Here is a 15,122-nt window from a genome sequence, read left to right on the forward strand (position 1 = left end):
AGTTGAACAAATTGAAAAAGTCCTGTCTGACTGCAGTGCAGAGCTTTACCTTGGCTACCTCAGGGTTTCCAAAATCAGTCTAAGGAAGGAGTGCAGCAAACTTGCTTGTAAAGAGAGGTGGGCAGGCCTACACTGAACTTCATGCTGGTGCAGCTTGCCCAGAAACGCATAGCTGCAACACGCTGTCAGATGGTCCATTGAGCAGCTTACACACTGGACCTCCCAGCATTTTGGGGTCCCTCCAAGATGAAGCCCACCATTTGAACTATGTGGAATCTCTTTCTACAGAACACTACCTTTAAAATACACCCTACAGCCAATAGTAGGCTGGATTCAAATGTACTTTATAACTCTGTCTGCTTAGGGGACAAGCACAAATTGCAATTTTGACTTTCACAGAGTAAAAAGCTGTCTTAGTTTTGATTTAGACACTTAGCATCACCCCAGCAACAAAGACCCTCTTTCCTTTATGACCCCAGTTGTTGGTTACACTTTTCTAGATACTCTTCCTCACATTGTTGTCTGTTATCTTTCATCTCACCTATGTCACAAGAATGAAAGAGGCAGAAGCCTACAGCTTTATCACAGGAAACAATCCTGCAGACACAGGGACATCATTATCTGTGTAACAAATGAAACTGGGGGAAAATGTCACTTGTTGGAAGCATTCCTCTTGGAGTGTGAAGTGATAGAAATGTCAACTTCAGAAAGCTTTGGAGCACATTTTAAGCTGCTTCAAGGAAACATCTCAGAATATCTCATCTCTAAAAGAAAAATATGTTAGGGAGCTAGTTTACTTTTAGTTTCAGGCTTATTTTCAGGTATGACGTGTTCAAGCATCTTCCAACTTACTGCGTAATAGGAAAAAATCAAATCTCTATTCTGAGGCAAAGAGGTGCTATGATCTCCCAAGACCTTGCAAGAGGCATGCTAAAAGACATTTGTCTTCAAGCTTGGAATAAAATCCCCCCTCTCCAATCACATCTTCCTACTCCTCTAAAAGGCATGTTCCATAGCTAGATAACCTTCTTCCAGAGGAAGAAATTAAACTCCAACTAATATAGAAGTATAGCAAAGGACAAGAACTGATCTTGTTACTGAAGTGCTATGCTTATTTCCCCATCCACGCCCACAACAGCTCTTAGCAGGAGTCACACTTCGGTTATTCCAGCCATTCCACAAATTTCACAGTAACATTCACATTTTGGCTGACATTCCTTAAGGGTGCGAAGAAGGAGAGATAAAAGTGCAATTGCATCCCTTCACCAAAAGTTAAGGCAGTTGTACAACCTTCACTTTTCTCAGCTCTTCATGAAAAGGGGTAAATAAACAAATAAACAAATAAATACACACCTATACATACCCACGCACATATATACACACACACTCATATATTTCCAGAAGTTACCAGTACTGAAATTCAACAGAAAGCCCTACAGGCACTGCTCTGTCTGCAAAGGCAAGCACAACTGACATCATCTCACTGATTATTTTGTTCAAAAACTGGCATTTTATTGAAAGTGTAACTTAGATTTATGGTTACATAATTTCCATTTGCAAAAGCAGACCTTAATCAGTCACAAGAAGCTGATAGAAACACTATTTACTGATACAAGCAGGACAACGAGTAAATTTCCATGAGCAAATACTCATTTGGCTTCTGTTACAGGGCAGCAACAGAACAGGAAGACCTTAGCACTTCTACACTGTTCTCTAAAAGCCTTAATTTTGTGACCTTCCCACACTGAGATATTTCTTATTTCCCAACTGGCAGGCACACACTAGGTGCTCTCCTCCCTTAACAGCCGGGAGTTGTTTTAGAGAAATGACTCAAGATGACTAAGTTGACAGCATCATGTAGCCAAAAGCCAAAGCAGGAAGATGTTGCCAGGTCCTTGCTAAAAGGCTATGGGGGTCTAGGAATCACACAGTCAATTGCCACCATGAATGCTCTTTGCAGAGTTTTGAGCCATACGAGCTTAGAATTGTATTATCTTCATATGGTACTAGACAGATGTATTTCAACTTCAGATATCCAGGAACAGGACACAGGTTTCTCTACTCCCAGCACACTGCCAGGGGATTCATAAAGCAACATTTTATAGAATGGTGCTGCAGGAGATGTGGCTCCTTTGTGCTGAGCCAGCACCAAGAGTCACATTGCCACACCATGTGCCTCAGCAGCAGCACTGCCTGGGGCTGGTCTGCAGCACAGCTGCACCATCAGCCAGGTCTGACACGATGCTTGTCTCAGAGGTGTGACCTGTGGTGGACAACTCTTGCTGCAAGGGCGTATAAAGCTACCCCTCTTAACCATCTATCCACTCCTCTATGCCAGACAAACAGAGAAAGTGAGAGCTCGCACTTGGGGTCATGTTTGAGCCAACAAAGAAGTCAGTAGCTACCACACTACAAGTTTGTGTGACCACAAACAGCGGGATATTGCAGGGGTGAAGGGGGAATGTCAGCGAGTGGCCTCTCACTGTCCTGGGTCATACACAGTCACAAGAGGGGAAAGAAATGCTGTCAGGGCCACCGATGCCTTAAAGCACAAGCCAGAGCCCAAACTCCTCACACATCCTGTGCTCAGCAGGAGCACTTGAGAGAGTTGCCTTGTGACTTCAAATGATCACAAGATGATGCCTTCAAAGGCACTGCAGGTAGTGCGTATGTGTGAGAAATCTGGGGTGGGAGGAAATAGGAGGAAGAAAATGCAGCCAGGGAAGAAACACTGGTGCAAAGGGGGATGCTCTGTTTTATGACCACATTTCCTACACTCGTGATCGCCATGCCCATCAGTACAGGATTCAGAGAGGCATTATCACAGGGACAGGCAAAATGAATTCATATTTCAAACAAGACAGTTCAATTTGCACTGCAGAATGTTTCTGTTACTTGTTACCAGCTATCATTATGATTTGTTTTATGGTTTAAACAATATGAACATGATTCTTTCACTAGAACAAGTAATTGAGAGCAGCTGGAGGCTGGCTGCCCAGAAAATACTCTCTTATCACAATAATAAAGCAACTTTTTATTTAACCAAGGTCTTTTCAGTCTCAATACAGAGAGTACATGCATAAATACAACCAGTCTACAGCAGAAATTAGCATAAGCAATGCAAGATACTTCTTGGGTACTGAGTTACATTTAGCAATGAATTTAGCTATGACAACTGGGAAGATTTCTGCCACGTATTGTGAGAACAGTAAATTCTGTGCTACCACTTACACAGTTCAAAAACATAGCTACAAAGGCAGCTGACTTCTGGAACCCCCAAAATCCCACAGATGGCTCCCTACTGCTGCATCTATAAAATATTCTTGGAAGTCATACCAAAGGTGTCCTAATGGTCTTCTCAACAAGGGAGCCTGCACTTTTAAAATAATTTCAAAACCAAGAGTTACACTTGGTCAACGTGCAGAAGAAAGTGTGGCCAGGTCTTAACCTCAATCCCACACTTGCATCCGCACCAACTACTGTGTATTAAGAGATGTATCAGCCCAAATTACTAAAGGATTTTTCTAAATATGAAGTTAGCATTCAGCTCCAGCAATACACCTGGTCTGCTGTCCCTGAAAAGCCCCATTCCCCAAGAAGCACTACTCACCTTCAATTTACCATAATTGCTCAAAACCCCCCTAATGTAACTTGATTTTCTTTGGCTATTTAATTACTATTGACACTTCTCATTCTATTTGCATTTTGATGAGTTTTAAACCCTAGAATTTCTTCAACACACTTTCTTCAGCTGGTTACACATATTACTGGACTTCATTCAATTTTTTACCAAAAATTCTGCTTTATCATAACAGTAACAGCTTTATTGCTCAGCAGCATGGAAGTGCTGTGCATAAATTGCTTCCAATATTGTCTTTAAGCTATCAGACAGAGCCAAAAGAAAGCCTGGTTTCTTCTCGAAAGACAAAGAGAGCTCTTACTTGCATCAGTGAGCTCTCTCTGACACATCAGCAAACAGGAAAAAGCAGAATTGACAGAAAGGCATGGAAACTCAGAAGCATCTGAATGGAGCTAGCTAATGTCCACACCACTAATTAATTACATTTGCATTTGAAGGAAAGGTATTTATCCTCGGGCTGGCCAGATCAAGCTCATAGTAACACTACACTCAAGTATCTACACATGTGAAAATGCTTGTTGTGTTAGGAATAACTCCAGTAGTTCTGCAGCTGACACTACTAGGACACTTGGAAGAGACAGGAGTGACAAACAGGATAATCAGCTGGTGTTGACAAACACTGTGTTGTACAGAGCTGTCTTACACACCCTGCACAAGATCAGCTGCTCTGCAGGTAATACCAAAACCTGTCAGTACATATAAAGTAAGAGCCAAAGCAAGCAAAAATCCCACGCAACCAACATACATTTTCATAACAGCATTTTTCAAGTCATTAACAATTTGCCAACTCTTTTTGATGAAAAGAACACCAATTCGCAGTTTGTAACTGCCAGTCAATACCTGCCTTGAATATAAAGGTCACTTAAAGCTGACTGTCTTATGGCTGAGGACATTACTAGTAAATCCATTTACTTCTACACCAGACAGATGAAAATAAGCAAGTCTTCATTTATCCATTCCACACAGCTGGCAGGAGAGCAGAGGTGTCAGTTCATGGAGAATGAAAATTCCTGACACAGCTGCTGTGACCTGCAGACCTAAACCCTCAGCCAGCAGTGAATGGTCAGCAGCTGGGAGGGTATCTGCTTTGCTAATCAGATTCCTTCTTTATGTTTGGCTTCAGACTCTTCCAAAATCAGTTTCCTTGCTTATTTACCAGTCCAGCTTGCAACAAGTGCTTCCTAAAATGTGAGGATAAAATCTCCTTGCAAAACTCTGCGGATAAAGATCTCCTTGTAAATCTCCTTACAAAGTATTAGGCACTCTGTTTTCTGAGAGGAGGATTTTGCTGTCACCTAGTTCCCTGAGTATTGGAAGAAATGACATCCCATCAAGCTGACCTCCCCTCGTGCATTATGTCACTAGATTCCCTAAGTGAAGTTTCAAGTTTGCAATGTTGGTCAGGTTGGACTGGTATTTGCCATCTGAGGTTAAATACGGAACTGCCTATGTTAAGAGTTGATTTTCAGCCAGCAGTACATTGACAACAGAGCAGCCAGTAATGTAAGCTACATGGATTCCCATCAAAATATTAATAAACCAAGCTCCTGGATTCAGCCCTTTAAGGAACTTTTGTATTGAAAAACATGTAATTTAAAAACAAGTATGTTAGTTGTGGGAGAATAGTGATGGGGAACTCCTGTCTTCAACAAACTGGACTTTTAAATACTAATAAATATTTAGTATTTTTAAAATTATAAAACTATTTATGGAATAAACAAAGGTTTAAAGACTTCTCATGGTGATTTAGGGAATCTGTTCATATATGGCTTATCCAGTTGATTGGTAACAAACGCTGCCATGTTTTGATGCTGGAGGCTTTGCTGCTTGTTCTTTTGGTAAAATCAAATGTTATACATTAAACCTTACTTAGACTGAGACATCCTGAGACAACCTTGACTAGCTAAATCTACACCCTCTAGCTTCTTTGCAAAAAGGAAGAAATAATAGCAACTCCCTAGGAACATAAAAAAAGATCCAGGTGCTGCAGAGAAAAAAATCACTGGTAATAGAAGGACAGAAAGTTTTGGATAGAGGACAAGGTCAGAAGGACACCATTTTTTGCACCCGGTCTCATTTAAGTACCAGATTACCTAGGAATATGAAAAAGTGACAGCACAAAGACTGTGTGAGCCACTGCAAAGGGATTTTTGGATATTCCAGAACATCTAGACTAAATCTTTGTTAGTAGTCCAGAGCTAACAGAGAGGCAAGCATACAAAAGAGCACAGCCTATCATCCTAGAGCTCTCATTCAGTAACTATTGCTTCCAGCAAATAAATAAACCAAAAAAAATCCTCAGAGCTCACTTGCCTGCTGACAGTTCACCACATCTTCTTGGAAAGCATAAAGTCAGGACTCCAAGAACATTAACTGAAATACTGTAAATCCTAATGAAATGTGTGCCAAGGGGAGAACAGTTCTGTCTACTGCTCCTCGGAGATGCATTAGGGCCCCCAGGGAAAAGCACTGGAGGTAACATAGCAGGGCTGGCATGCAGCCTAACAAGAAACAAGCAGGGCTTGAAGCGTGCATGGCTCCTACTGAGAGAAATAACTTCTGTCATCTTCCTAGGCTATCCCCCACCGCAGTTAACACAGTTGCAAGAACATACATGGTTGTAGGTGAAGTACTGGAGTGGGGCACTCTGGTGGGAACCAATGTTTGTGATGTCCAAGAAACGACTGCTGCTGGTTTAACACAAAAGTCAGCAACCACAGTGAGTTGTAGGAAGTTAGATCAGGAGAGTGATTGCTTCTAAAGACCTACAACTAGGTGTGAGTTGGCCCAGATCCTTAAATCTGTTGTCTTCTGAGAGGATACACAGAAACATCATTTGGGATGGGGGCAGGGTGTGCATCTCTTGACTAAAGACTCCAGAGAGCACTGTCACGTGGTGGGAGACTACCACAAATCCAGAGGCATGGAAGTGCAGCTCCTGAGGCCCTGCATATGCGTAAAAGCCCTCCCAGATCATTGTTTCTGCTCACAAACAGATTCCCACTTCCACTCTTAACTTGGCAATAGGGTTCTGCAAGTGTGGGAAGTAGGAAGAAACGTAGGATATTTACAGCTTTGAGGATGTTAACAGAAAATAGCCATACTAAAGAGAAAAAAATAATTGAATCTAGTACTCAATGGTCTTTAAGCTTTCCATTGCCAAAGCTTATGATTTGTCTAAATTATTAATTATTACAGAAGTTCAAGCCTACTCTCTGCACCACTTGCTGCTTTAGCTTTATCTCAGCAGGTTTCTACCATGGAACACAGCCATAATATCTCTGCAGGCAATTACAAAGCCAAAGTCAAACTTTTTAAAAAGACAATTATTTAAACCCCCCAACATGAAACTTAAGGAGCAGCAGATTAAATAGATAAAATATACACACACAAAACATCCCCACAAAAATCCTATGTGTGCCTTGCATCCTTTTTCAGATACTGTAAAAAAACCCACTTGAGTGTTAGTCACATAGAATTTTTCAAAACAGAACAGAAACCACTCTGCTCCAAGAGCTCTGCTCCAAGTTTTGATCTCCTTTGCAATCTTCAGGGTAAATCTGCAGGTCACAAACCAGCAGATGTGAAATCCTTCAATCAATCACAAAGCAATATGTGGAAATACACTTCCCGTCTCTCCTTTTTTTAATCCAAACTTGACAAAGCTAAAAGCAATGACTACTTCTCATGAAGAATGATACAGTAACAGGTTCTCTGCATTCACACCCATGACAAGGCAGTAGATGAGGCACTTGACATAAGTTTTAAGTCCCCCACACACAAGTGCAAACCAGCTTATACAATAACTATGTATTTAGGTCTCCTCAAACAAATAATGTCTGTTTCTTTCAAGGTTATTTAAATTTAATCTAAACTTTGTTTCATTCTCTCTGCACTGGCAGCTTGCCTAATTCTAGATGAATTTCTTCAAGCTCTAAATTTTTTTTTGTCAGAAAAAGGTTAAAAAAAGGGGAAAAAAACCCCCAAAGCCCAAACAGCTATCTCTGTGCTTAGCACTTCACAAGAGATGCATAAAAATTGCCCACACTGGAAACAAACACACATCAAGATGCACAAGCGAAATCCCACAAACAAAAGACTGCTGCTTTGAAACCCTTTCTCTGTAGATCACATGACTGAAATGGTTCCATGCTTCACATTTAAGATAACGCTGCACCATGTACAGCACCAGAGAGACTGCTGCAGAAACTGCACAGGCAAAGCATGCTGCTTGTGATCCCCCTGCCTTTGACAATCTCACAAGAAAATTTTAAGAGTCAGAAGAAAAGATGAAAAAGGAATGGATGAGCCATTTGGTTGTTTGAGAAAAAAGGAAAAGCAGAAGCTTGAAACGCTGCAGAGGGGGAGCTTGACTTCTAGCATGGAAAAGGGAAGACGGTCAAAGATTAGGTATTCCACTGAAGATTGTGGGGATGAAGGAAAGCAGAAAGTGGGAAAAAACTGGCTTTTTTGTTTCTTGATGCGGGATAGAAGGAGTTAAGCACATCCCACAGGAAACAGTTTAGCAACAGCAGAAGGAGGTAATATTGGGGAAGTGGCCAAAAGAACAAATGAATTTGTTGCAATCTCATTATCTCTTTTATAACTTAATCACACCTTGGTGGAGATTCAGCTTACACAAAAAAAGTGGTCTGTGCTTACTTTCCAAATGTTTCTGTTACATTTTATACATTCTAATGAGAAAAAAAATTGATACTTGTCCTATTACCAGAAGATTATGCACCAGCTGGAAGAAGTTAATGACTGAGATCAAAACTCCATAAAAGCCGTTTCAGGAACCTACAGTTTGTAACACTTGTAAGAAAAGTACATGTTAAACCAGCATAAAATCTCACAGTTACAGGAAACTGTTTAACAAAGTGATGCACTGAATGAGTGAAAAATGAACAGCATGAACCCTCAGCATTTACAGGCTTACACAAAATTCTAATTGTCTGCCTAAAATTACACAATTTTAGGCAGACAATTAGAATCTATCTTACTCTCATTTTCCATCACAGTCTCAAGTTCCAAGAGTAAAAGCAGATCCAGTGCCATCTAAGCCTTTCAACTATCACAGGTATATGAGAACTCAGCTCTGAAAACCATCTTTAAACCCTGCAAATTCTTTGATTATGAAAAGCATATTACATTAACTCATAAAAATATGAGTCAGTAGAGAACAAAGTTTTAATTATTGAAATTTCAACAGACAGAAGAACCTGAAGTTCACTGTATGTAGAGGGTCAATGACCTCAAAGTAATGTCTACTGAAAATACATGCTTGAAATTCTGGTCCTTTTATCCATAGCATCTTGTAGGAAAACAGAGACTCATAAGTGACAAAGGAATATAAAACTCCTGATTAAAAATGAAAGTGACATTTAGATCACTCTTCCAACTCTACAGGCATACAGAAATCTCCTAGTGCTATTACCAGAGAAAAAACTGAGAGAAGTTATTTTCCATAACATTAAATACTCATGGTATCCAAGCCCTTTCAAAGCAAGAAGAAAAGTTTTATAGTCCACATATAGAAGGCAATCAGGAAGCACTGCAGCAATGAGTGATCATGGCTACAAGAAAGTAAAACCACAGGAAGAGCTCCTACTTTAGCTCAGACACTTACTCAGCTCCTTGCTTTCCCTAAGTAAGCCCCTTTTCTACCCTACTCCAAACCCATCCTGCCCACGGATCAGTTTCAGACAAGTGCTGAGGCTCAGGGTAGGTCCCACACAAAGTATGCACCACTAAGTCACATCAAAGCTGCTGGACAGCAGAAGAGACAAGCCCAAACTCCCTGTTGGCAGAGAGCTGCTCAGAGCTCAGCTGCTCATTTTCTGCCTAGTCCCCTGAGCATGCTAGGCAACACTGAACTGGTCACTGCACCACACTTCTTTTTGACCAGATACTAATTAGGAATCAAGGAAAGATGCCAACTGCTGCAGAGCTGTCAGGAATGGTTTAGCAGATGCAGGGGCTGGGGCAGGCACTGCAGACAGAGGGCAGGGAGAGAAAAGAGGGATGGAGTCCTTCTAATGTCGGAAGAAAGAGCAGATACAAGATAACTCCTCAAGAAACCAGGCTGTTGCACTTGGAACAATTTTTTTCATTAGTGGACTGCCAAGAGAGCAGATTGCATTTTAATATAAAAGGCACATGTCCACCTGTCCCTATAAACTAGTATGACCAACACAGTGCAAGGCACCATAGAAGATAATCTTTCTCCTCAGCTGAGCACTTAGTTTTCTAATAATCTGTATCCAGTCTGACCACCTCAACAGGAATTCTAATTATTTATAATAACAGAAAAGATTCTCATTTAAGATGATAATATGCATGCTTATGCAAAGAGATTACAACAAAATTAAGTGTATGCAGAGTAGTTCAATTTCTGTATTTTTAAATTCATGAGAGGCCCATAAACATAGTTAACTAATTAATGATCTCACCTGTTTAATTTGCTTTCCTTTTATTGACAGGTGACCCTCTTTTCCTACGGGAATGCCTTTTACATGTTTAACATGCAAATGTTGTACCTCAGTGCTGATACTTCAGCTTTTTCTGTAGTTAGAAATCAGAACTGCTGCTGGTATCACCTTGCCATTGCTTGAGAGATATTGCATTAGCATTTTCAGTAGAGATTTCTTTCGGAGGAGGCAGATGGAATTACCTTCTCTCTGTTTAGGCAACTGACTCTTCAGATGGGGAGCGTTACAAGGGATCACCATGTGCTTCTCACAAGGGCCGTGCTTTGGGGAAATCAGATCCAGCTCCCTACTGACAAGAGACATTGCAGTCTCCTGGAACAGCAAGGAATATAATTTGTACTAACATGAAGTTATGCATTCTAAATTACAAAGTGCTTTGTTTGCCAGGATTTTAGACACCCCAGACATTACACTGTATCAAAAAAAAAAAGATACCTTCTGCAACTAGATGCTATGAAAAGAATACACAACTAGTTTCTCCCATAGCTTTCAAAATCAGAGTTCTCCATACTTTGCAGACCCTGAGGCCTGAAAACACTCATTCATTCACAAGCCTACTAAATATGTAAAAAAGTCATTATCCTGAAAACTCCTGACTCAAGAGAAGAGTCAGGACTGTGATTTTCAGAAAATGTTTTCAGAAAAGGTTGGCTTTTTACTTCAGTATAGAAGTAAAAAGCTAACCTGATCAGGATTTTGAGCTTTTTTTAATAACACCAGTCGTAACACTTTAGTTAGGGGTTACAAACAACTCAAAGTTAACTCACTCCTCTTTTTCTCAGTGCAAGACTGCACTACCAAAGTCTGCAAGTGTTTCAGCAAAAGGGTTGCTTGTAAGAAATAAGCTGCCTTCACCCACCTACTACATGTGGCAAAACAGTGTCGTGTGACCACCCTCTAACCAGTCTGCACTACAGCCCAGCACCTACAAAAACATTTGGGGTAGATAATAAGATCCAAGCCAGCCATAAATGAAAGCGAACCGCGAGAGAAGTGTTTCACTCTTTCTGAGCATCTGAGGGATGTGGTAAGCAAACACAATCAGTCCAATTCAGCAGCACATAATATAGCCATTGTTTACAAAAGCAATGTTAAAAGCAAAACATGTTTTGATTACATGAAGGAACACATTAAATGGTTTCAAACTAACAAAAAGCTATTTTACAACATCCTTTTTGTATTGCTAGGTGTGTTTTCTTGCAAACAGAGCTCTGGGCAAGTTATGCGTGAAAAGAAGAAATAATCTACTAAGAAAGTATTCAGTCAGATTTTTCTACTTCAAAACACTTAAAAAAGCCCTCTGAGACCTGCCTTGAGTCTTTTGTAGTTCCTTGAGTTACACATATTCACTGAACTTTTACACTATGCTGACATTCCCTCAACTTACACACATTTGGCTGTTTTCACCTTTCCAATTAGCTTAATAGCTAATTTACTTGATGGATCACAACTGCACAGCAGTAGTGGTCTAAACAAGCCCGTGTTCAACATCTTCAGAGAGACAGAACGATGCTGGCAGTTCCCATGGGAGGAAAACAATAGACGAGCTCATGAGTCTCCTTTCATCTTATCCACACCAGTCCTCCTCAGTGTTCACAGCCAGTGTGTAAGTAATATAATTTAGGGTTATAGAAGAGGCATAATCCAGTAAACACATACTAGGAGTGAATTACAGAGAAGCCTGAGTCCATCAGACACCAAAAGAATTGAGCAATATGTGAGCACCCCACCAGAGGAGGGTGGGGCAAGCAGTACAGAGAAGCAAAACTGAAAGAAAAAGGGTGAGGTGACAAAAGAAGCAGCCCCAACTTCATCATCATGATACTACACTAATCCTGGCTCCCCACTTGATCTACTAACTGAATATATGTTCAACCTTTAATAAATGACCAAAGACTACAAGGGAAAAAAACCCAACAAAACAGGAAGAAGTAATAATTGGGAAAATACAGGCTTTCCCTCTTCCTATTTCCTTGTTAGCATCACATCTGAACAATTATTGATTTTTTTAAGAATAAACTTTGAAAAGACACTGATGTCTGTGGGGTTTCAATTTCTCTTTTACCCAGTATTTTCTCGAAATTTTCAATTGTGTCTCCTCATTTCTAAAGCTTCCCTTCCTCCATCTCTCTTTCCTTTAGTAGGCACAGATCAGCCTCTTACCAGAGCCATATCCCTGCTTCTGCACCCACCCCATGTGAACACCGGCAAAGGCCAGCGTTGCTTCATTTATTAACTGTGTGCTGGAGGCACATCCTTGCTCTTCCTCATAGCACACAGTCCTGTCCTTCCCAAAACAAACAGAATATAGGGAGCACCAGCAGGAAGAAAACCTACCTGCCAAGACAAACAGAAAACCTTGTATTTTGCTCTAAATCCGCTCAACCACGGTTTGAAGTCAACCGCAGAGTAAAAACATGCAAAGGGAAAAACCCACAATGCCAAAAAGACCCAAACCCAAAATCCCTTTCCTCTCACTTGGTGAGATGACTTTTTCTCAGGAGTATAAATAAAATTCAACAGATTAAAAATAAACAACAAAAACCAAAACCCTCCAAAGTCACAACAGAAAAAACTCACAAGACAAATAAAATCCTTGGTCCTTGAGCATGATTTACACAAGTAACAACTGAAAAATTCAGTGGCAGCAACAGAAGTCAGTAAATATTTTGCTTATTAAATGACACTTTTCCTTAAAAGCCTGTATGCACAGACATTAATAGAGCTGATTTGAGAGCAGAAAGTGCCAGTCTTCTAGAAGCCAGACTTAGAGACACAGAAGCTCTTGCCTCAACAGGAGCCAATCTTCTCAAAATTTTCTCACAAACGAAATCTCAATGAACTCAGAAGAGCTCTTTTCAACTTCTCTATGTTCATGATGGACAAATCATTCACCAGCACCTAGTCCTGACCCATTCTGTGATCAAGACACAAAGCTGGGACTCAGAGCTTGAGGCTCTGTTCCCAATTCAAGCAGAGACCACCTGTTCGACCCTGGGCAAGCCTCTTAATCCCTGAGTTTTTGTTCTTTGTTTAAAAACAGCCCTAATCTGCCTTTTGTCATACTAATTAAACTGTAGAGGGTACAGAAAACTTGTAAAATGTGAGTCAATAACTTCACACAGCCCCTTTCAGGACTACTGTTACAGCCATCCATGCCCCAGACCTCCAGTAGACTGACTCAAATTTGTTTTCAAATGTTTAGTTTGAAGCATGATTTCCTAGAAAACCTATTTATTCACATAGACAACTGAAAAATAGTTATTTGGCAAGTTTGGATAGGCTGCAAATATGCCAGTGTATCTCATGTCAACATATCACACAGTACTTCAACAAGCATTATTTTACAGCTATGTCTCTACTATTTAAAGTTTAAATAACATTTGTGCCAGTGGTTCATGTTCTGGTCTAGATCTCCATATACAAAAAGCTGTGAAATAAGATCAGCATACAGAAAAGTTATCCAAAATACTAAGTCATTGCAGAAAAAAACCAAACTGATGATTGTCAATGGAAGGCTGTCTATACCAGTTTACCAAGATACAAAGTACATGCAAACATTTTTTTTTCTAGCTAGGGATATCAAAGTATGTAGTTTACACAAGTAAGAAGTAGTACCAGGACTTGCAGACACTAGACAGACCTATGTGTAGCTTAAAATAGTTCTTAGTGCTTTTGAGGTTCTTCCTCATTTCAGCTTCCTTACTTAAACACGCTAAATGCTCAGTAATCCATTCCTTATTTTTTCCTATGCTGCTTCCAAGTTTCAGCAATTCTGATGAATACTGCACATCACAGTTCCCCTCCATTTACCCTGCCCAGGGAAAGCCAACATCCTCCTGAAAGGAACTTTCCTCCTGAAGACGGCAAAGGGTAAATATCGCCCTTACCGACATCTGCTGCAAGTCAGATTTATATAAAGACGAGCACTCGTCCAGAAAGCCTGGATACGGCCTGACAAAACCCCGTAAGACCTAAATCCTTTCCCCAGCCCGCTTAAATTGGATGTTTCCAGCCTCATAATACTTCAACGGCCCCGGGCTTCTGAAAGAAAAGGAGAGAGGGGAACCCCCTATACCTCCTTAAGGAGTCATTTGATAGATCAGATGGATGAACAACAGCAAAATAGAGGGGAAACTCCTCACGAGGAGACACGAGGGGCTGAGCTCTCGAGCAGTCCCTGTCCCCAGACGAAGCACCCTGGGCCTCCTCCTCTCCCCTGGACCTCCACAGGCGGCCCCGGGCCGGGACCCCGCCACCATGAGGCACCTGAGGGCGGGAGGACAACAGGTAAGCCCGGCCCGGAGGGAGCGCCCGAGGCAGGGTCTCCTTCCGCCGCCTGAGCGAAAGCCTGAGGCGGGCGCGGGGAGAAGCGAGCCCGGCGGGGCGCAGGGGAGGAGGAGGCGGCCGGCGGAGGGTCCTGCCCGCCCGGCCGGCAGCTCCCGGCGCCCGCGACCCTCCCGGTCCACTCACACACACAGAGCTCCACCACGTAGGCGTAGTAGGACCAGGCCACGACCAGGGCGATGAAGGCCACGGGCACCCAGGCCAGCACCTTCTGGCAGCACTTGAGGACGTGGGACGGCGCCATCTTCCCTGCCGGGCACCGCGGCAGCGCCGGCGCTGCGACGGGCGGGCGGCGGCTGCAGCTCCGGCCGCCGCTGCGGAGCCGGCCCCGGGCGGGCCCTGGGCGGGCCGCAGTGGGCGGGACAGGGGCGGCCCCAGCGCCCGCCACCGCCCCCTTCGCGGGGTGCCGGAACGCCTCTGGACCACAGAATGGTAAGGGATGGAAGGCACCTCTGGAGATCATCCGGTCCAGCCCCCCTTGGCAAGGCACGGTCACCTAGAGAAGGTGACACAGGAATGCGTCCAGGTGGGTTTGGAATCTCTCCAGAGAGGAAGACTCTATGACCTGCCAGGGCAGCCTGTTCCTGTGCTCTGCCCACCCTCCATGGAAAGTTCTTCCTCGTCTTGAGGTGAAACTTGTGTTT

The 15,122-nt window shown here is 42.2% G+C and overlaps 1 protein-coding gene across 1 annotated transcript in view; it reads right to left on the reverse strand.

Moving 5' to 3' along the window:
• Positions 1 to 14,795, reverse strand: part of ZDHHC20 (zinc finger DHHC-type palmitoyltransferase 20) — a 49,267-nt gene extending 34,472 nt beyond the window's left edge. Inside the window, exon 1 of the mRNA XM_050971355.1 lies at positions 14,605 to 14,795. Coding sequence (XP_050827312.1) covers positions 14,605 to 14,722 — 118 coding nt within the window. The 5' untranslated portion in view covers positions 14,723 to 14,795. The remainder of the gene's footprint in view (positions 1 to 14,604) is intronic.
• Between the last annotated feature and the right edge of the window lie 327 nt (positions 14,796 to 15,122).

This window comes from Serinus canaria, chromosome 1 (assembly GCF_022539315.1).
Source record: "Serinus canaria isolate serCan28SL12 chromosome 1, serCan2020, whole genome shotgun sequence".
Taxonomy (NCBI): domain Eukaryota; kingdom Metazoa; phylum Chordata; class Aves; order Passeriformes; family Fringillidae; genus Serinus; species Serinus canaria.